The sequence below is a fragment of the Sander vitreus genome, chromosome 9, assembly GCF_031162955.1.
Source record: "Sander vitreus isolate 19-12246 chromosome 9, sanVit1, whole genome shotgun sequence".
NCBI classification, from domain to species: domain Eukaryota; kingdom Metazoa; phylum Chordata; class Actinopteri; order Perciformes; family Percidae; genus Sander; species Sander vitreus.
This window is the reverse complement of record NC_135863.1, coordinates 24,324,915-24,346,477: the sequence shown is the minus strand read 5'-3', so window position 1 is coordinate 24,346,477 and position 21,563 is coordinate 24,324,915. Positions and strand designations below refer to the sequence as shown.

Here is a 21,563-nt window from a genome sequence, read left to right as displayed (position 1 = left end):
TCATATTTTAATAGCTGTAATGCGGTCAAGGGGGCACTTTTATCATCAGGCACCGTAAACCAGACACAGCGAAACAGGTCAATGATTTTGAACACAACTTGAGACCCCCCCCACACACACCTTTGTACTCAGAGCTGAAATAGGGAGGGAGCCCCTGACCAGATGAAGCAAACAATTGAAAACTGAATGAATTAATAAGTAATGGCCTACTGTTAAATAATTAAAATTGAGGGTAAAAGATTGAGTACAATGAAAAGTATAAAGCTTTCCTGCTTAATTAAAATCTAATAATAATTATACACATTATTTTAGCAACCATTTATCTTGCAGGAGAGAACCACGGCCTCATGCAAGATTCTTAGATGTGGAGATAATCTGCACTACACTGTAAGTGGATGTAGTGATGAAGTGATTCAGATTGCTTGGTGAAAATAGCTTTATTTTGAATAAAAAATATTTTTTTATTTATTATCATGTACAAACTAACATACAGAACATGTTGATAGTCTCCAAAAGCAACTTTGGAACAGCCAAAACTGTATGAACAACAAAGTGCAGTGCGTGTACAGTTAACGTGTGTATGGTATTTTCAAGTAAGCAAATGAGCCGAGATCATTAACATCAATTCCACATTGGAAACTTTGACAAGGACCTACCAACCTTTGTTCAAAATGTTAACTTACTTTTGTGCAAGAATGTTTTCTAAAGAAAAGTCATGTGTGCATGTAATAAACATAAAAAACACTATTTTGCCTACATGTAGTGTATTTGAGTCAGGATAAACTGAAACACGGCGGTAAAGGTTCATCAAATCGGATAACATAACAAGAACTAAACAACGCTGCACATTTCAGCAAACAAGACGGTGGAATTGAAACTACAGTGTATAGATGCATTAATTAGCTTTCCATACACAATTGTCAGCTGAAAGAGGACTCATCCAAATGTGAAAACCCACATAAAAGATTAGATTCAGGTTTGAATTTTGACAGTGCGTCACCCCCATCATCTCAAATTCAACAGTGCAGACATTTACCAACCTTTTCAAATACAAGGGCAAGACACATTTCCATTTTTATGATTTGTTCTCCACAATTAACATGTTATTTTCTACATACATACGATTGATGTGCAGTTTTGGGCCAGAGAAAGAAACCCACAGCTCAAGTTAGTTACTGAGACAAGTCTGGCACAAAGGGCTATTTTTTCAAGTAAATCCAGTTTCTTTTTAGTCCAGGTTAAGTTCAAATGTAGTCATGATGTCCCGCTGCATAGTCATGTCAATACCAGACATCTATAAAAGAGAAAAATAACACACAGCACAGTTGTTAAAATGATATTTTACCAAAGCAACATTAAAACATGGATGAGGGTACTCACGGCCTCTCTCCTGCGACGTTCTTGCTCCTTTTTGCGGGCCATCTCTCTTTCCCTATCCACCAAGGACTGTGTTGTTAAAGGTTCCGTTTCTATCTGAGACTTTTGTTGCTCAACATCTTTAGGAGCATCTAGGGCAGCTTCTGTACAAATGCTCTCTGGTGAATCCGGATCTTCCTCAATAGGTTGTGAATTTGTTTCTGCTTTACCTAGTAAACTGTAGAAGGAGATTGTCCTGGTTACTTGAAGTAGCCTTCTTCAAATCACCCACCAAGCTTTTACAAGGAAATGCACCTTTGGTTTATCAGCACTTTCAAAAACTGGGATTTGGAGACAATTATGCAGAAAAATGTGCATATTTTAAACCTAAGGGGCACAGTTATAGCCTGGGGTATTAAATAAAGAAATTAAGAAGCAAATGTGATGCATTTTCTGAATACCTGCTCTTTTCAGGAGCCTCCCTCTCCTTGGTGTCTTCCATCAGTTTCTTCTTCAGTGCTTTTTCACGTTCCTCTTTTTCAATGGCAGCCTTACGGAACTGCTGGAAGCTCTCCTTTGAGGACTTAACTGCAGCTGCAGTGACTGACTGCCTCACCAGCTTTGCCCAAGACTCAGCATTTTTCAGAACAATTTCCTAAACAAGACAAATCACCATGTTCATTGGAAATTGGTGGCACTAATTAGGATCAGGTTTAAATCGGCATTAATTGATGTCTGGCCACTTAAGGACAGAAAAACATTTGAATAAGCCAATGTCTTAAAAGGGAGGGTTCAGCTCTTTTTCCCAGTTTGGAGAAGACAAAAAGCTAAGTAATGGATGAACTGCTGGGGCTACGGCAAACAGCAAAACGTATTTAGCCACCTAAAAAAATAGGACAACCTAAAAAAAAAAAGCAATATTAGTTTTAGTGTTAGCTATATTTAAAATATTTTCACCGCTTTAGCTTACTGTCAAACAGCCCAGTAAGGACGGGGAGCTGAAGCCGTTATATCGCACTCTACAGAAGAAAAAAAAAACAGACTTTGACAAAAACAGTAACCATTGGTTAGTTATTTTTGTTAGTTTGTAACCCTTTTAAAACACAAGTCACACACTAACATGAACAGATCCAGGCAGCGGTAGACCAACAACTCCTGTGTTTTTTGAGGTAAAGTTAACATTTTTGTCAAAGGAGAGTCTGGTGGCTTTGAAGAAAGCATAAATGTATACAACGCCTTCAGTTCCTGTCATAAAAGGATGTCTGACAGCAAGGTAAAGCAGTGAAAATATAAATATAGCATACACTTAACCCTTGTGCATCACTAGGGACTATTTTGGTCTTTTCATTTTTATTTCTCTGATCATGTTGGCTGTGTTAATGCATATGGTAAGATTTTGTTTAAGGGTGTGAGTTTTTCCTCAAGTTTTCAAAGTTCAACCTCAGTTACTAGAATACGTCAAACATAAACTGTGTATTCAAAATGCATACACTCAGACGTGAAATTATACATTATATACATCAGGCTTTTAATGTAGAGCGCTGGCATCAAATTTGCAGTTTTTTACAATTTTTCAGTTTTGATTTATTTCACAAAGACCCGAAAAAATGCTGGATTTCCAGGATGGATAGGCCTAACTTCTGTAAGGGCTATGAATACACCAAAGTATGATTCTACTCTTTATGGTTAGAGAAACGTGAGCCATTACAGCTAGGGCTGCAGCTATCAATTATTTTAGTAATCGAGTATTCGTTTAAGAAATACTTTTGTTTTATTGAAGAGCAATAATATACACTAGTTTGGTTTAATTTTCAGAAAAAGCAACATTGTTATTGCCTACATTGCTTACAATATCATCTTTAAAAAAACTAAACATTAAGTGCATTTAAGTGCCATAGTACATTGTTTTTAAAGAAAACATTTTCTGAAATGCAATAACAACCTCAAACTAAGGCATACATTAAACATACATAAACATGACCTTAAGTTGTGCATCTTAACTTTCAGAACTACAAGTTTCAACCCGAGACTGATCTGTATATAGGCCTATATGTAAATATTTGTTATACCCAACCTATTTTCATTTATATCTTTGATTACAATGTATGTTACACTTATGCTAGTAGATCGTTGATCAGCTGTTTCTCCGTGAAGAGAGAGAGAGTGAGAGAAAATGGTGCACAACAATCAGCTGGTTTTCTGAAGGGATAGTCAACAAGTCGGCTCTTTAGATCAAATTGTGGTGTATTTTCTGGTCTTTGTTTTTGGTAGTTGTATTTGGTGTAGTTTCATCGTCCATACGTTGTGCTATTATTGTGGTAAGTTAGTTCATTTTTGCAGTAGACACACTGTACAGAGTTTTACGTTTGAACTGATTCCAAACTTTGGACGCTGTCGTTTTCTCCAGCCTGTCTCTTCTCTTAGCCCCTCATTATTTACGCTGCCGTCAGTCTTCATGGCATGTGTCGCCAGCAGCGTCAGCCCGGTACGTGACAGTAATAATCATCAGTGCGGAAACACCGCGAGCGATACAACACTGGTAACAATGATTAAACGAAGCTTCGTGGCAAATCATTTTGCATCAAGGATTTTTAGTAATCGAATTATTATATAAACTTATGCATTTCATTTTTCAGACTTTCAATCTAGACCCCTGGCTTCATAATTGTAGTTTTTACCATTTTCCAATAGAGTGAGTCCTGGTAGGGATGTATGGGGTAATAGGCAATTAAAAAGATAAAAAACTTTGAAGGGAGATAATAATTAGAAGGTTAAAAACCTTGAGGGTAATAGGACTAATGTTAACTTAACAGGTGACTATAATTAAATACTGCACAAAAAAATAATAATGCATCAAAATCAATGTTGGTAATCATCGACACATCCCAGACAATCCCACATATATATATATATATATATATATATATATATATATATATATATATATATATATATATATATATATATATATATATATATATATATATATATATATATATAAAAAGTAAATAATTCATTTTTGGATTTTAGTTTTTTTATTTAAAACATATTGGCATCATGTCAGAAAGTAAATGAATATTTGGTAGTAGCAATCAGGACTGATGGATTAAAAGATTTAACTGAAGTGAAAGTGGAAAAAAATATAAAATATTTTATAGCAGTTTTAGGAAGGGGACATTTGTCATTTAAGGTAAAAAGGGGGTACAATTCTGAAAATGAATGGATATTTGGTTGTTATGATCAGGACTGATGTGGGTTTAATTTAACTCCGTAAAAGTTGAAAATAATAATGTATAATGTATGTAAAGTAATTTCATAGTTTTAGGAAGACATTAGGAGCACATTTTTGTCCTCTAACGACACTAGAGGAACCTTTTTAAATATAGGCACAAGGGTTAAACAGTTGTTAGTGTTAGGTGCCTATAATCCGTTTTGCTGTGTTGCCCCGTCCACAGCAGCATATTGCTTAGCTCCGTGTTGGGACTCCTGCCTGCAGACCGCCATCTACTATGGTCCTTTGTACTACCCCGCTTCAAAAGATCCGAACTATACCTTTAACAACTGTGTCCATCAGCTGTCTGCTGCAGACAGGCACAAAATGAATCCTTATTGGTGCAACACACCCTCTGGAAAAGATGTTAACAATTGTTTGCAAAACCAAACTCAATTAAACAATGCTAACCTTTTTGGGAATTTGGGCTTTTTCCTCTTCAGCAAATGTACTTGCTGTGTTGGTGTAAGGCACATTAGTCAGCTGACTTTCAGGAAAATCCTCAGGGTATCTGCAATCTGCAATTATCACTTGAAAATAAGGATTAGACTATTTAAAAAATGGTGATGTCAAAGTAAGGGTCTTCTAGTGACTTACTGGACCTGGTCTCATCTTTGGACTGCAGTGGGCTGTCTTTAATAGGGGACAGCACTGGGCCCTGCTGAAAGGTGAGACATTTAAAATATTTAGGTCCTTAATGCTCAACAGTAATGCAGCCAACATTTCCACATATTCAAGCCCAAACAAACAAACAAACAAACAAACATGATTATCATATATTCCTAATATAAAAATTGTAAGGAGAACCTGGTATACTGTAGGGAACTGCTACTTTTTGAACTTTTCCTTTGCAGTTATGATAGACCTTGAATACTTTTCTTACAATTATAAGTCTACAAAAGGAACTGACAGGGAGCATTGAAAATGTAATTATACTGAAGGGCCAAATTTGTTGACATGCACATATATCACAAAACCATTACTGATCATTTTGTGTTGTTGTAAATAACGGTTACATAATGAATACCGAGATTCGTGTCGAGTTAACTACTGACAACCGAAAAAAAGTTGTAGTAACACTGCAAAATGATTTGTAGACATAAGCAATAAGGCAATATGTAGGCAATGCATTCGTTTAATCAAAAGTGTTGTTGTAGTTATGCTATTTGAGCAACCAGTTAAATGAGGAGCAACACTTTTGATTCAGACCATTTAAGACTGCACATGGCTGACAGCCATCGTGATGTAACAATATTGTGTGCTTTAAAAAGTAACAATTCCGATTTATCGAGTATGAGTGCAACTGCAGGTGGACACTCGGTCTGTCACTTCACCCCCAAAATCATCAGTTTGGAGAGTTGTAATTGCATATTGCCTCTGGACAGCACGCACCCAAAAGAGAGTAAGGCAGAGAGAGGGACAAAGGGAAAAAGCTACTGGTACAATTATGAACAAACTTATTTTACAGTCTATGGAACACTCATTTCTGGCGAAAGATCATCACGATTGATAAGATCAGTTTCAGCAGTCTGAGTGCTCAGCACTCAGTCAAGCAGCGCAGCAGAGAGGGGAGACAGATAGCAATGCCATCGTCCACCGTGATATTTCACTGTGGACATCATCATATGCCAATTTGGGAGACAATCGACCAACCCTAAATCACTACCTAATATAAAGGTAACTGTGATGCACCTGATGAGATTTCTGATGATCTACTGTAAAACAATGACAGAATGGGCTGATGCAGCTTTTTATTGCTCTTTAAGGACAGCCAGGGAAGGTCTTTAGAGTTCTCTGTAAGTGCATTGGGTTAATCCCACTGCAAAATGTGCAATAGGTCAGCAGTAATTACACATAGAACCTTTACCGCTAAATAAACTGACCTGTGCAATCTCATAGATACACTGGTCATTTAAAAAGGCTGCAGTCCAGAGGTGACGGTTCAGAACAAGATTCATCACAAAATGATGCGAGACAAAAAAAGCAAACAAAGTTTGTGAAGAGTTCCCGTTTCCTCAAAAAGTACCTCAAATCTGGTGGCTGCCCAATCCAGCAACACTCCTGGAGATGCCATGGGGGATAAAAGGGCAGACAAATCTGTCAAACAGTAAAGGACAGATAGTGATGTACAACACATTATAGCCATGTGAGAGGCAAGGAGCTACTGTATATTTATACAAACGTACAGCATGCAATAGGGGGCTGCAACTGACTGGTCCCTTAAGCCAAAAACACACCAAGCAGTGGTGAAGTGTGACCTGTGGCAAACTGCCATACAATGCCTATGGAAAGCTGCGGCAGCCTCTTCGAGCTGCGGCTTGTTTGATTCTACTGCTAAGTGTGGCAACAGGAGAAAATACCCACAGCCAATCAGTAAACAGAGTACTGGGACTCGTGTGACATGTTGACCTATGTTACAAAGAATTCGATGAACACGCCTCCCGGCAGCAGAAACATTTCATTTTTGCAGCGAGCCGCACTTCGCAGCTGCTTGGTGTTTACTGCATTACTTTCCTGTTCAGCCCTATTAGACCTGAAAGTAAGTTTCTGAAGGACACTGAGCACATGGGACAATTTGGGGGAACAGACAGTCTAAGTTGAACAGGCAGGAAGAGGAAGGGTCATTTGATGTGGAGCCGGATCAGTGAAGGAGGAAAAAGGGATGTCAATGATAGGTTTAAAAAAAAGGAGCTGACAAAGCTGATCTGTGAGTACAGGGTTTTTGGGAGGTATTGATGCTGGTCTGGCACTAGGTCTCGGAAGTCGCTGAAAGGGACGGCTACTAAAGGCTGGGGAAGAATGAGCGGATAATGCAGAAAAAAAAAAGAAAAAAAAAAGAACATGAGCGTGAAGGTAAATAGTAAATTCCCTTTTAAACAGTCTCAAGGTTTTCACGTCCGCAACAAAAAGAGAAAAACTATATTCATTTGAATTGATACATTGAAGCAAAGGGGAACAGGTTGTCCATGCCCAAGGTTTACTGACTTCCATTTACTTAAGAAAAAAACACTATTTTAAATAGAAAGATCCTATAAATTGCTGCAAGTAAATGTAATGTGGGTTTTTTGATAAATGCAAGGTGTACCTGGAGGTGATAAAGTCAGCTCGTCACAGGTCTGGTCTGCATTTCGGTGTGTTGGGTAGCCTTTGGTTTCTGCAACCGAGGACTGCACAGCATGAGGGGGCTGACAAGTCTTGACTGAAGGTTTTGTCAAATCTTTTGTCTCCGATATCTGCTTGCCACGGGCAGCACGAGTCACCTTTGACTTAAGAAAATTATTTTTTTATTTTAACCAGCAAGGTTATCTTACCATAAACCCTTGATTGCGTAAGCAAAAACTAAAATACATTTACCTTTGTCTTAACCTTTTGGCAAGAGTCTTTACTTTTCGGCTTCTTTGTTTTTGGCACTGAAAGACATGCACATTAATAATTCAGTCTACGCCAACATTCCAACCCCACCCAAATGCTGATGGTCCCGTTTTATGTCATACTTTAAAGTCCATACACAAAAATGTATAAAAAAAATGCATTTGTTACCTCTGTGTTTGAACAGGACAACAGTGTGTATTTACAGAGCTGTCACTGTGTATATACAAAATATAGTATGAAAAGTAATAAATTGGTAAGCCTTATACTGGATTTTGTCAATCAGTCACAGAACCATAGTTAAATGCTTTTCCACCGTTTTACCTGCTGAAGGCCGCGATCAGACAGCGCGATTTAACGGTGGGGGTTTGTAATTGTAATCGTTTTTACTGAGAGTGGCTGCTTTTACGTTGCTTAGCGCCTCAAGTTTTTTCTGCTCTATGCACCTCATGTTTTTGCACAAGTGCCCTGAATGCCACAAGTTGAAAAAATTTCCAATTCGGGAGGGGTAGATACTGGATGGATAAAAAAAAATAAATATTTATCACATTAATCGTTAGTCGCAGCTCTGCCTTGACAGAAATGACCTACGGCACAGTAATAAGGAATAATGGCCTGATTGACTGTAGGCACTGTTCTCATTCCTCTTCAGAGCTCAACGAAACCACTAAGACCCTTCTTCCCGAAAGTGCACTACGCCCACAAGCAGAACTTCCAGAGTGCTTTGTGTGCAAAAAATTTTTTTTTCAGAAAGTAGTTCCAGTCTACTCTTTATTTATCCCCAACTTATTATCCCTTGTAACCAAATGCAGTTTCTGCAAAGAGATTGTTCAGTTTACCACTAAATGTAATGAGAAATATGGTGTTATAAATATTCCATACAACACTAAAAATGTCCTACACTTCAACTAGCATCAATTTCAACAAATTACGGCACTCTTCAATGAAAAAAGTAATTTAGCCTCATAATTTATGGAGATGCCATTATTAAAAGGAGATCATTTAAATTGCATTACATTGGTAATGTTAAAAAGCTAGCAAGATTGTGAAAGTAGCATCTCCTCTGGGCTCCGTCTGACCCCCTCCCCCTGCCCTCAGGGCTCCGACACACACACAGACGTGCACGAGCACCGCTACATCGCTGCTTTAGAGCAGAGATTCAGTCTCTTTTCTTTGCCTTTTTAGCAGGGTGGGCTGTTGCAGGTTACCGCAGCAGTGGCAACTTTTTTTCCTCCACTCTCCAGTAGACTTGCAGTAACTCTGGCGGCGACAGTGCGCATTGAGCTCAGGCTCGTACACGGGGAGGGGTAGAGTACGCGCAGCGGGGCATGGAGGCATTTCATTGGTTCTTTCCAAGCGGACTGCAAGGCAGCGATTGGTGGGAGTTTTTACAGGATTACAGCAGTTACAGATGACAGATCTTTTTCAGAGCCTATTAGTTATTTATTGCTGTCGGGGTGTAAAGACCATTTCAAACAATACAAAAATAAATAAAAAAGGTGTACATTGGGAATAGTTACCGCCCAACGTCATTTAACTTCACAGCAAAATAACAGTTGGCTGAGAACGGGTGATTCTGTGGTTGCCTATAGAAAAACAAAAAGACGTAACTGGCATCGCTGTCTAAAAGGGCAGTGCAACAAATGCTGGGAAAAAAAGAGACTGAGGTGCACATCCCATTTTTCAACCTGCTCTGTCTGATCGGGGCCTTATACCGCTGCATAGAAAGTGGGGTTGGAGGAAAGATGACAGAACAATACAAAATATGAATGGTAGCATTGTCAAACTACAAGAAATACCACTGGGATGTATGGTACTAGAAGAATGGTAAACAATAGCAAATACATACACATTGTTTCTTAAAACCCTACTTTTATACCTATAAGTACATTGAAACATGAAAAGTTTTTTGCCTGCTGTAAAGTAATCATCCCTCAATGCATATTGGCCCTTATTTGTGTTTACATTGTTTCCTTGCTGAGCTGCAGTATAGGGATAGTAGCATAAAAGGAATTAAATACTAAAACGCCTGTAACATTGGAAGATACCAGCTTAATGTGACTAACTCAGGCTGCTGACACCTCATATTAGGGCTAGCGGCAAATGTTAAAGCAACGGAAACTGTGTTCAAGAAGTTTTTTCTTCCACTTTGCACATGCACGATTCAACACATCCTGACATTGTAGCCAAACTATCTAGTACGGGAGAACGACTGGTTTAGTCTTACCCAGCAATGTGAAAAGTGTTTGCAGGTAATTATACATTTGTATGGTATTTCACACTCATTTGGTTTGTATTAGATTGTTAGTATTATGGATTATGAGTATTAATACTCACTAATTAGACAATTTCTTTCTGTTTGTTTATGGACATGTCATCTATTGCCAGCACAGAGCAACGTCAGTTTCCGGAAGAAGTAGTCATTGTTAGAGGAACAATGTTGCTTAGTGATACAATTTTGACTACTATAATGGCACCCTGTGCACCCCAATGTTTCACAGACACTGTAGCTGTTCCTCTAACATCACTGCTTAAAGTCCCCATTAACTTCAGCTAAACTTTGGAATGTACTGTATTTTATCAGAGAAAGAGGCTGTGGATTTCGTATACCATCACTTCCATCAGAAGCACATTAGGAGGGGATCTTTTAAGACCAGTTCTGACCAAACATTCGCAACGAGACATAACCGTTTTAGAACGCTGCAGGGAAAAGTCAGCTAGTCAAGTCAGTTACAAACTGTCAGCTAAATGAAATGGCAAAGTTTTAGACAGAGACTGAGGATTGAGCTAGAGTGAATGAAGAGCTCTTTGTTAACACAAAGCAGTAAATCAGAGCAATAAAAAAAATAACATTTTTTTATTGCTCTGATTTACTGCTTTGTGCTAACAAAGAGCTCTTCATTCACTCTTTTTTTTTTTACAGTTGTATCGCTACTAGAAATGCAAATGTAGCAAGCATCTCACTATCAATATCCCCATTCATATTTTAGAGACGCTACAAATTATATCCAACAACATAAAGCCTCAAAAGTTGGAAGTTAGAACGGAAGTACAGAGAGTCGTTGCTGTGGAGACGATGCACCGTTTCGTCCAGTCACACTGGTGTACACTGGCAGGTTTCAGAATGCTGCAGACCACACATTGCAAGTTGTTGCAAGTCTCATCTTGTCTCGTCGCAAATCTTTGGTCTGAACTGGGCTTTAGGGGCTGGTAAGAACAGAAGGAATGACTACAGCAAGCAGAAACGGTTTCAATGTACAGAGAAGTGTTTTAAGATGAATTTGAGAACTTCTCACTTGCTGTAGTGTAGAAGTGTTCTACAGACTGTGTCAGTAACATTGTGATTCCACTGTTGGGTGAGGTTACAGGTGCATCAGAGCACACTTCTGACCACACCGTTTAGTGAGGCCAAAGGTGCAACAAACTTAAAAACTTTTAAACAGAGAGCAGTGAAACACTGCTATTCAGCATATTAATGTACACCTTAGTTTTTGCCTTGACATCAGACAAATGAATGTACACTACAATAAAACAACCGCTTTAGCAATTATTTTAAACAATTGTCTCAGATGTCAGGGGCAGGCATGCACACCTCTTTCATGTAGACAGAATATTAAAATTGTGTGAAATAAACAAAAGGGGCAACACCTAATGAATGTGTACACAATTTAATATTTGGTGTGCAACCAAGAGAAGGGTTGGAAATGTAGTAGAGAGGCACCCAGGTGAATTATGCCCATTCTTATCTCTAAAGGAGAGAAGGTAAGGATAAACAAAAGGTAGGTGAGGGCAGAGTGCTTAGCGGGGAGCAGCTAACCTGATTCAGAGTCACTGCTATCAGAAGTGCTAGAAAGACTACTACAGCTGCCGCTGTCAGAGCTGGATGATGAGCTGCTGCTTTCACTGAGGTGTGAAGGGCATCCGGGGTCAGGAGCCGGCATGAGTTTAGCTGTTAACAAAAAAAAGTAATGCCTCACATGTGGAAGGACAACTATGACAATTACATTATTAATCAAATTCACAGCTTACCTAATAACTTCTTTTTCTTAATCAATTGCTGCTCTTTACTGGCAACCTGAGATGTACCGGTATCCTTTGATTTCCCAGTCTGCATTCCTACTGTTGGCTTTACCAGCTTTTTTTCTACAGGAGGGAAGAGATAATAACCCTCCAATCTAATTGCACATTTTATTGATTAAATCCAATAAATATAAAAAGGTGCATTTGTTGATAGAGGAGAGCTAAGGATTAAGCTGTACTTACTGCCAACGTTCTTGTTGCATTTCCTCAGACATGCTGCAACAAACCTCTGCAGGGCTCTCAGTGTGGAAGACTTGAGCATTTCAAAGTCGACCTCAATCTCTTCGAGAGTGGAATCTCGCAGACAGGACTCCCTGGCATGAATGATGTTCACCAACTTGCCCAGTTTGTCACCAGGCAGCTTGTTGATGTCCAATTTCAACTGCTTTTTCTCCTGGTAAGTCATTGGTATTGGTGGGACCCCATCCTCACACTTTAGAGGTACTCCATCAATATTGCGTCTGTTGTCATGCCTAGACATAAATGCGTAACATCACAATTCAACATTACAACATACAGTTCAACATTACTAGTCCTAAGTAGAAAACAAAAAAAACACTGAAAGATCAAGTGGGGCTCACTTACAAAGTAGAACTTTTCCGGTTGGCCATTTTTTCTACAATAGATTTGTATTCCAAGGATTTTTGCTTTAGTCTAGCGATATCCTTTTCTTTGGCTCTTTTTTCCTTTTTCAACCCGTCTTTCTTCTTAGGTTTCATCTGGGGCTCTTGGGTTAGTCTCTTCAGCTGATTACTGACAGCTTTCAACTGAAAAGCCAGCCATTAATAGCCAATTAGGTCAAATGCACTGAAGTGAATAACGTCTCAAAAGCCATTTGCACGGTTACTGGCATGTATATACCAACCCGCTCCTCTATATTGGCCAGCTGCATGGCCACTTCTTCTGATGAACTCTGTGCCTCTGATGAGCTTTCACTTTCAGAACTTGCTGAGGTTGACGCACTTGCAACTCTGTCTCCTATTCCCTTGTCATCTCGCCGATGAGGTAGAGAAAAACCCTCCGCTTCTTGGGGAACTTTCAAATAACGGGCCTCAAAAACCTCCTGTTGATATAAACAAATGTTTGTTTTTTTATAGTAGTAACAGAAAGTATAATACTGCTACTAATGCTTCAACTTAGCAATGGCCTAGGTCAATCTACACAATCTGTAAGGTACATTTACCAGTATTAATCATACCAAGCCCAATCCGTTTTTGATCCTTTGTTTATTGTAACCCTATGTGTTAAGGTATGTCATGTGTAATATGGCATGCAACACTGGTATTAGTCTATATTGCACAGCACTGTAAACAATTGAACAAATAAACAGTTACCACTCACTTAATGATAGCCATATTCACAGCGTGTATAGGCAGGCAAAGAGAACATTCCCCCCCCCCCCAAATATTTGACTATTTTAGTAGTCTCGCATTGTCAGACCTTCCTCCACATTTCTGAAGATTTGACAGATAGTCTAGCTAGCTGTCTTGATTTACCCTGTAGAGATCTAAGGGGCAGTTAATCATAATCCTCAAATTGAGTTTAAAATGCCAAAACAAAGAAAGCGGAAGGTGACGGACATCTAGCTGAAATGGACACCTGGTGGAATTTCCGGCAGCACCTGAACAATCCTGGAAGTGAAACGTCGTCGATATAGACTACTATTTTAGCAACATTTCACAGGTTCACCACACCTGTGAAGTGCTCCTGTTGGTAGTCTATTTCTGCACTTTGCTCATGCTGAGGAATACTTTTCTGCCACAAATGCTATACTGACATTCCTATTTCAATGGCTATTACACCAAACACAAAAGACGACAAATCAAAACATCATAAAAACTGTTTAATTTTCCATCTGATGATCACAATGACCTGTAACAGCAAACAAGACTAAAGGTCCTTGCACAGTGAAATGTTGTACTACATTTTTTCGTATCCATCATCCTAAAACTCTGTCACGCACAGAAACCTTGGACACGGAGTCTGATGCGTATTAATCGCAAAACAATACAAAATGACATGCTGCTGTTGCTCTGCCCCCTTTCGCCTTCATTTCATCCTTTGCTTCTCTCCATTGACAGTACCCCACTAGGCTGTCCTCTCTGTCCGCTTCTTCTTGCGTTTGGCTCCCCGGATACCAGAAGGAGTTGCGCTGCCCTCACTCTGTCTCCATCACTACACTGTCTGTCTGTCTGCGCTAGCTCATCTTCTCCTCTTCTATTCTCCTCATCATCATTCTCATGGATATTACCATCCAATACCACCATGACAGTGGGCTATCTGAGTTATGAAATGATACTGTACATTGCACTTGCAAGCATCTTTCTCTGGTGCATTTCTGGATAGGCTCATATGCAGAAAATTTAACCAGTTCTGAATTTTTTTATGATGGACGAAACTTTCGAAGGCAGTGTGTAAACATTATTTTTTCTCTTTTATCTCAGTGTGCAATGACCTTAACACTGGAAAGAACGCTATTTTTATTTAGTTTTTATTAATGCCTTTGCCAGGGTCTGATTTCCCCCTCCCCCGAAGTCGCGGCTCTCATGTTTTTCCACACTCTCCAGCAAAATGTTTCGTCTTTTCCCAGTGTGGGGTCTCTCTCTGACCACATATTAAAGGCTCTTTGACTCTCGGTGGTCTGTGCATGGAGAATAACAGATGTACAGACGAACCTGCTCTTCCCAGCCGACCATGTTGAACTGAGAGCGCAGTGTGCGCAGCGCGCGTAGTTACAAAAACTCAGAAGTGCACGACCACGCGCCGCGACCGCTTGCGGAGCCTTTGCGCTGGAAACGACAGCCATGGTGATGTCATTTTATGGCGCGCGCACCTCGCGCCGGGAACACCGCGGCCATAAATTAAGCTTCAGTGTCGTCAGTTCCCAAACGCTTATTGAGGCTAACAGGAAAGGTGATGTAACACAGTGGTAAACATGCCCCTGTCCCGGCTGTTTTGGAACGTGTTGCAGGCATCAAATTTAATATGAGTGAATATTTACAAAAAAAACTAAGTTTATCAATTTGAACATTAAATATCTTGTCTTCGTGGTGTATTCAATTAAATATAGGTTGAAAAGGACTTGCAAATTATTGTATTCTGTTTTTATTTACATTTTACACAACGTCCCAACTGCATTGGAATTGGGGTTTGTATGTAATATGTCTATTTCATTCATTTAATAACTTTACAATGCAAGACGTGGTTGTACGTCAGTAGTCTACATGAAATGACTTCCCCCTTCTATTTAGCGTCCAGTTTTTATTTTTTTTTCAGTCTGGGTTTGTGTTGGCCAACTATTTTCTTTTTGTCCCCCTGTGCTGTAAAGCGTCCTTTGGTTTCATGAAAGGCGCTATATAAATCTAAGTTATCGTTATTAAGTTGGTTGCTACAAACTCTTGCTAATGTTTTGGCTGGTGACAGTGACACCCAGTTTAGCTCATGTTACAGCCAAAGTACACTAAGTTACCATATGCAACGCTTGAAATGCAATGATGCATCGGTAACCTATTCTCTTATTGTAAATGAATGATTTCCTGTCTGAGCGAAACAATTATCGCAACTATATGACCTCCTGGTAATGCTAACTCAGTACTACAGTGGGTAACACATGCCTTCATCCCGTGCAAATTTACTTATGGCACCAGCCGGCGCACACTAGAGGTCTTTATAACAGCAGGTGTGGTAAAAACACTATACCGCTTTTGTACCAAGGGGCCGCTAAAATCAACAAAAACTGAAAGTTCCTCATAGCCACTTTAAGGCACCATATGGAGCTTCTGACCCCTATAGCGCTGTGGAGCAATTAATTTAAAAGGTGGTTCTCACTTATCTATCACTAGTGCAATGCCCGTTCAAAACATGCTTGTTCGGAACTGGCCAATTGCTCCTGGCCTCCGGGATTGCTGCTTGCAGCCTTCGAGAGCCGCTCATACAAAACGACTCGACTTGACACTTCCCTTCTTAAACGTGAATTATACTAGCCGCATCCAAGGTGGCGCGCGCCATCGTGACATCAAAATGACGTAATATCTTGCCGGCGCGCCCGATTTATGGCGCGCGAGCAGAGGTCGTGCACAGCTCTTTTTTTTCAGCGGCGCACAACAAAGCGGAAACGGGAGGCCTGAACGGGTTCACCGACAACCGGATGTCAGGACTATGAGTGACTGCAAATCTCTCTTGTAAACTTAATGGGTTAAGAGGAGTTCTTTTATGGTGAATGAAAGGCTTGATCCGACAAAGTAGATCATCGAATCAAATCGAAGCATTGCCGGTCAATGCTGCTGCCAGTTCTGCTGTTGTTTACCTTTTTCCTTCTTCTAGTCCGTAGAAAGAGCAGCGTCGGTAGCCTTTGCTCATTAGCGCGACCTCTGTTCAGGAGAAGACTGCAACTAGTGTCGCGACCACCAGCGCGGGTATAAATAGTCACGGCGATCCCATGACGTCACATTTGCACGCGCCAGCTGGGCTGCATCTAGTATATAAAGAGCCTTTAGGGTCCTGAGCAACACCTGCCATTACATAGTTGTGTCCACTAGCAATGCTAAAGCATACGCGCCATTTCCTAACAGCTAGCTATTTGGGAGTAGGCTATTTCGAGGAACAAAAGGCGTTTCTTCAAATAGTGGCTGATGCTTGAAATGTTAGAATTTAAAAATTATTGTACCGTAGCAAGCAACGGGGAGGGTACAGTGAGAGCAAAAAAAAGCTGGAGTCAAATTCCTTGTGTATGCGTTTCTTCTTCTACTTTCTTGGCTATTAAAAGCTGATTCTGATAAACATAACATTGTATTCAAAATACCTCTACATGGTTCGTATTAGTATTGCCATACTGACTTGATAGAACACAAGTGAAAATCTATACCTGGAGTTTTCTTGCCATGTAGACAACCTCATGCGAAGGTGGATTGTATTTGTAACAGTTGGAGAACATCAGTCTGACATCAGCGGCAAATTCCTTTGCAATTGCATACTCGCGTTGATCCATTTTTTTCTGTGGAACAAAACACTTTATGAAAAATGTATCCGACTTATATTGAAGCGGGTATATATTCCTCGTCATAATCATCTTACCCTGATGGTGCTCAGGTCCATAGGCTGCTTGATGATGTCATGGTAGTCGTGCAAGCCCAAAGCCACCGCATCAACAGGGGTATAAAAGGGCCATGCATAGCCATAGTGTCTCTTTGAGAGCATCTCCTTCAGGATATCACTACAGTAGCTGAGCTGCTCAGACAGTCTGACCTTCTTGCCCTCAAAAGAAGGCAAGTCTTTCTTTGGAGGTTTGATGGGCCTTCCACTGCCTCTCCTGGAGAATAATGTCCTAGGTGCTGAATGATCCTCAGCATGGGATACCTCACTACTGCTGATGACTGAGGTGGTGGAGGTTGAGGGGTCTGATTTCCTCTTAAAACCTTTTTTAATCTGAATATTTAGAAAAAGGTTGTACATAAACAATAACTACATAAGTTAGACAAAGCAGTGGGACAAGAATTTACAATTTGCTTTGCATTTTATAATTGAAGTTTGGTTCAAAGCACAAACACAGGCTATTGAATATTCAATGTTATTTAGACAGATTGTCCACTGGGGAAATTTGTTATCACAGTTTGTACAGGGACTCACAAATATACATACATATAAATCCAGTAATCAGACAACCTCACCCCATAATGCACAGTTCCCACCAGTCCATTCCACTGACACACACACACACACACACACACACACTTCTGTTGGTGGTAGTTAACATGTTGAAAAAGCAGGGGGAACAGTAGAGGAGAATGGATTGGAGTATGCTCTTATACAATAGTAGAAGGTGACAGGGAGCAACGGAGAGTGCTTTCAATTACCATTTGGCCATGTGAATGTGTTTGTGAAACTCTACCACTTCTAAAATAAAATAGCATTTTATAGTGCGTTGAGAGCTTGTCCAATGAGATTTCGCAATATTAAAACGAGATTTCACGTTTAGGCGAAAGGTTGTCTAGCAATATCAGTACACGACCAGCATGATGGAGTCTGGTTATTAACTCGAAATTAGCATACAAGATCCCCCCATCCATTCTCCAAAGTTGACTCTGAGTTTTGCGGAGCGATAGCAGTGTTTTAATTGGCAACAAGCCCAGCAGTAGAACCTCTGTCCCTCCCCCTCTCTTGCCTGAGACACACGGACTGCAGCCTGCAGTTCAGTGTAGCGCTGACTCGTGCAAATTAATGTTGAAGTAAATTAAACAATTTTTATGTCAACATAGCTTTGACAACAAGTCATGAATCTGAACCGAGTAGTAAACTATGATATCCAATCATAACAATCTACCCAAACAACCTCTTTTCTGGATGTTTTCACACTTTTAGTCAATTTCATGATTTAAAGTCAGCACGTATACTGTGAAGATGCTTGCAAAGTTATAAAATACTTACTGTTGCATCAATTTGTGCAGAGAGCTGGATGGGTGGGATGAATTGAGGCACATCAGGTGGAATGACTGTCACAGTCTGCTGGAGAACAACTTCTGACACAAAGGATCTCTGCTTTATTGCACCTGCATGACCAGAGGTAAAGTGAATACATGCACAAGAATCGGATATTATTTTAAAAATGGTCAAATTAGGAAGCACATTTCGTTTGGACCTGTCCAGAGGAAGTTGTTCAAACATGGCAATATTTGTAAGTGTCATTCTCAAATACACCTGCAACAACCAAAAATCATGGAAATTAATGTTGAAATCCAGTTTCACAGTTTTAGACCAACAATCTTGACATGCTAATTCAAAAAAATAAAAAAGAGTAATATTCGACCACCTCTCAAAGTCAGTAGATTGCAGGTCTCTCTTGAGAGATGCCTTCACATGCCCCAGTCCAGAGTCCACACAGATAGCACTTCAGTCTAAGATGAGCTAAGAGGTAATACATCCATGAAGTTAAGAGCCGTGTGGGGACACGCGCAGCTGTAGAAACGATAAAGCCATGGAGGCAGCAGCTAGCTAACGTGGCTAACTGTGATTTTAACGTCAACAGCTAGCGGGATTACTCACTCATCGGGGCGGCGCAATGTTTTCAAGCGCGGTTTACGGCTTGATTGGTTAGCATGGTTAGCAAATAGCAGTCAAACGAGTAGAGCCGCTACCCAGTGCACGCCCAGCCCGAGTAAAGTTAGTGCAATTAGCCGAGAAGGGGCAGGCATCTAACCAATGTGACACAAAAACGCTATAGCCACTGAGGCAAAATGTAAAATAACCTTCGCTAAAGAAGTACAGGCCGAGAAAAAGCGGGCTGCACGCACCACTTTCCCCTTATTCACCTCACCAGGGGAGGAAAGGGCCCTCTGACCTGACCACATTGCTAACATTATTAGCTGACACAACATGGCCAAGAATGACATCTTAACCAACCTGAGCATCAGAATACGCAGGGAACAAAAACTTAAGAGGCCATGCAAAATGTACGCCCTTTATTGATAAAATAAGGGGGTTGTTTGTGGACCGAACCGACCGAGCCGGGCCGAAGCCCGAGGTGGGGGTGGGTGAGCAGGTCCGGGATGGCAAGTGACGGTGATGCCAAAGCTCTCTGCGGTAGCTGCTGAACCCACTGGTAGCGCCCTGATTGCTGCTGCGGGCAGAGATGAGAGCCCAGCTGCTCTCAGGCTTTACAGTCTGGCTATACTTTCCTGAATGTTTGTCCTGAAAAGCGACTCCGTGGAGAGAGGGTGGTTCATTTCATGGAGGACAGACTTTTTTGTTTATTTTTCTTTGGACTCAAAGTTGAATGGTCTTCTTTCTCTGTCTGTTGGTCTGACATTATGAGTCAGCAGTAATTAAATGTTTGCATCTTTCCTTGTCGGAAGTTCCCAATTTCCGAGTACAAAGAACCGGCACTGACAAGTGCCAGCTGGGCGGACGGGGAAAGACCAACCACTGCTGTGCGCATGCATTTGAATTTAGGGCAGGAAAGATACCCCTGACACTCCGATTGTATTACTTGACAAAGCAGCAAATACAAGCACTTTAATCAGTGGGTCATATGCTCAATCACCATTGTTTTAACTCACTCTTTGATAGATAGGAACGTAACAGACAATTAACTACATGAAAATCTTATGGACTACAACCTTAAGGGACTGTTGTGCAAGATACCTGCATTCGTCTTTCTCCCTTTCAATGTTTCCTTTGTAGTGATTGCTGTAACTTCGCACTCTTCCTTGGGCATTTGGGACACTTTCTGCAAAAAAAGCTTCTCCAGGGTCTGTGCCATAAAAACAATGTCATCTCCAGGCTGTGAAAAGAAAATGTACAGTATATTATAATTAAATTAAAATGCACTCAATGCAGCGTGTACTCATAAGCCAATCCCATTTGAACGGCAGAAATACTAAATAATACTAAAATAATCTTCAGCAATGTAATACCCTGAAACAAATGCAATTCTGGGCGGGTGAGTGTATACCTCATTTGCATTACAACCTATCTAACAGCAAGTTTCTACAAGTCTATTATTTCTGTGTGGGCAGTTTGAAATGCCCTTTGCAGTTGTATGTACATGTTGGTGTGTTAGACAGAACCACAAATAGTACTCTCTTACCCGATTGTACACATAACAGTTGGTGAACATGGCATTGAAGTCTTGTATACACTCAAGTGCTTGCCAGTAGTATTTGTTCTGAAGACGCTTCTTAATAGTGCTCAGATCCATAGGCTTTGTGATAATTGTATAATAATCCTGAAAGACACCAAATACACTAGCATGAATACAGCAGCAGCTTCCCTTCCCAGATCACAGTCTAATGGCACTTATCCACCAAGACAAATTCTGTTGGATGCACGTACTTTTAGATTCAAACTCTGAAATCCTTTAACTGAAAACAAGAAAAAGCTAAACAGTACATTTTACAGATAAGCTGACATGCTACAATAACAAATCCTATTACTTACTGGGAGACGCAGTGCCACTGCATCAACTGGCTGGCGAAAGGGCCACGAAAAGTTATGCCCCCATAAAGCTTTGATCACCACCTTCTCCAGGTACTGTAGCTGATTGGTTACACGTCCATGGCTCTTTGGATTTATGACCTCTGGCGGAGGGGGATTTCCACTCACAGCGGGAAAGACTTTCACATTAGACATTGTGTTGTCCAAAGGCCATAAGGGGGAAACAGTCTGATGCTTTGCAGCAACTTAGTTTTCATCACAGGTTTTCCTAAACAAGGAGTAAAGATTTTCCAGCGCTTCAACAAAAATGTAAGTTGGGGATGACAGCTTGAAAAAAACAAACAGAAAAATGAATTAAGAGTCTCTCATTTAATACATCAGTGCTGAAACATATTCTTTTATGCCTTACATCTGAAACTCTTGCCTACATTACCAACAATGAAACTTGACCGCTGACAGTTCAGTACATTTGGATGGGTTAAGTTGGCAGCAGCTAATGTAGTCTCAGTTATACTGTCTTATTGCAAACTAATTCCATGAAAAGACCAAAAACAACAAT

The 21,563-nt window shown here is 40.3% G+C and overlaps 1 protein-coding gene across 1 annotated transcript; it reads right to left on the bottom strand.

Moving 5' to 3' along the window:
* Window positions 1-935: 935 nt before the first annotated feature.
* brdt (bromodomain, testis-specific) lies at window positions 936-21,199 on the bottom strand. Its single transcript, XM_078258193.1, has 19 exons — window positions 21,008-21,199; window positions 20,658-20,795; window positions 20,213-20,351; window positions 18,500-18,621; window positions 17,150-17,500; window positions 16,941-17,069; window positions 12,942-13,139; window positions 12,662-12,843; window positions 12,260-12,549; window positions 12,026-12,139; window positions 11,814-11,945; window positions 7,982-8,037; window positions 7,713-7,893; window positions 6,654-6,724; window positions 5,225-5,288; window positions 5,039-5,145; window positions 1,818-2,011; window positions 1,381-1,594; window positions 936-1,294 (listed from the first exon to the last, which is right to left on the bottom strand). Exons 1-19 carry the CDS (start codon window positions 21,197-21,199, stop codon window positions 1,229-1,231), a joined length of 2,940 nt encoding a protein of 979 aa, XP_078114319.1. The 3' UTR covers window positions 936-1,228.
* Between the last annotated feature and the right edge of the window lie 364 nt (window positions 21,200-21,563).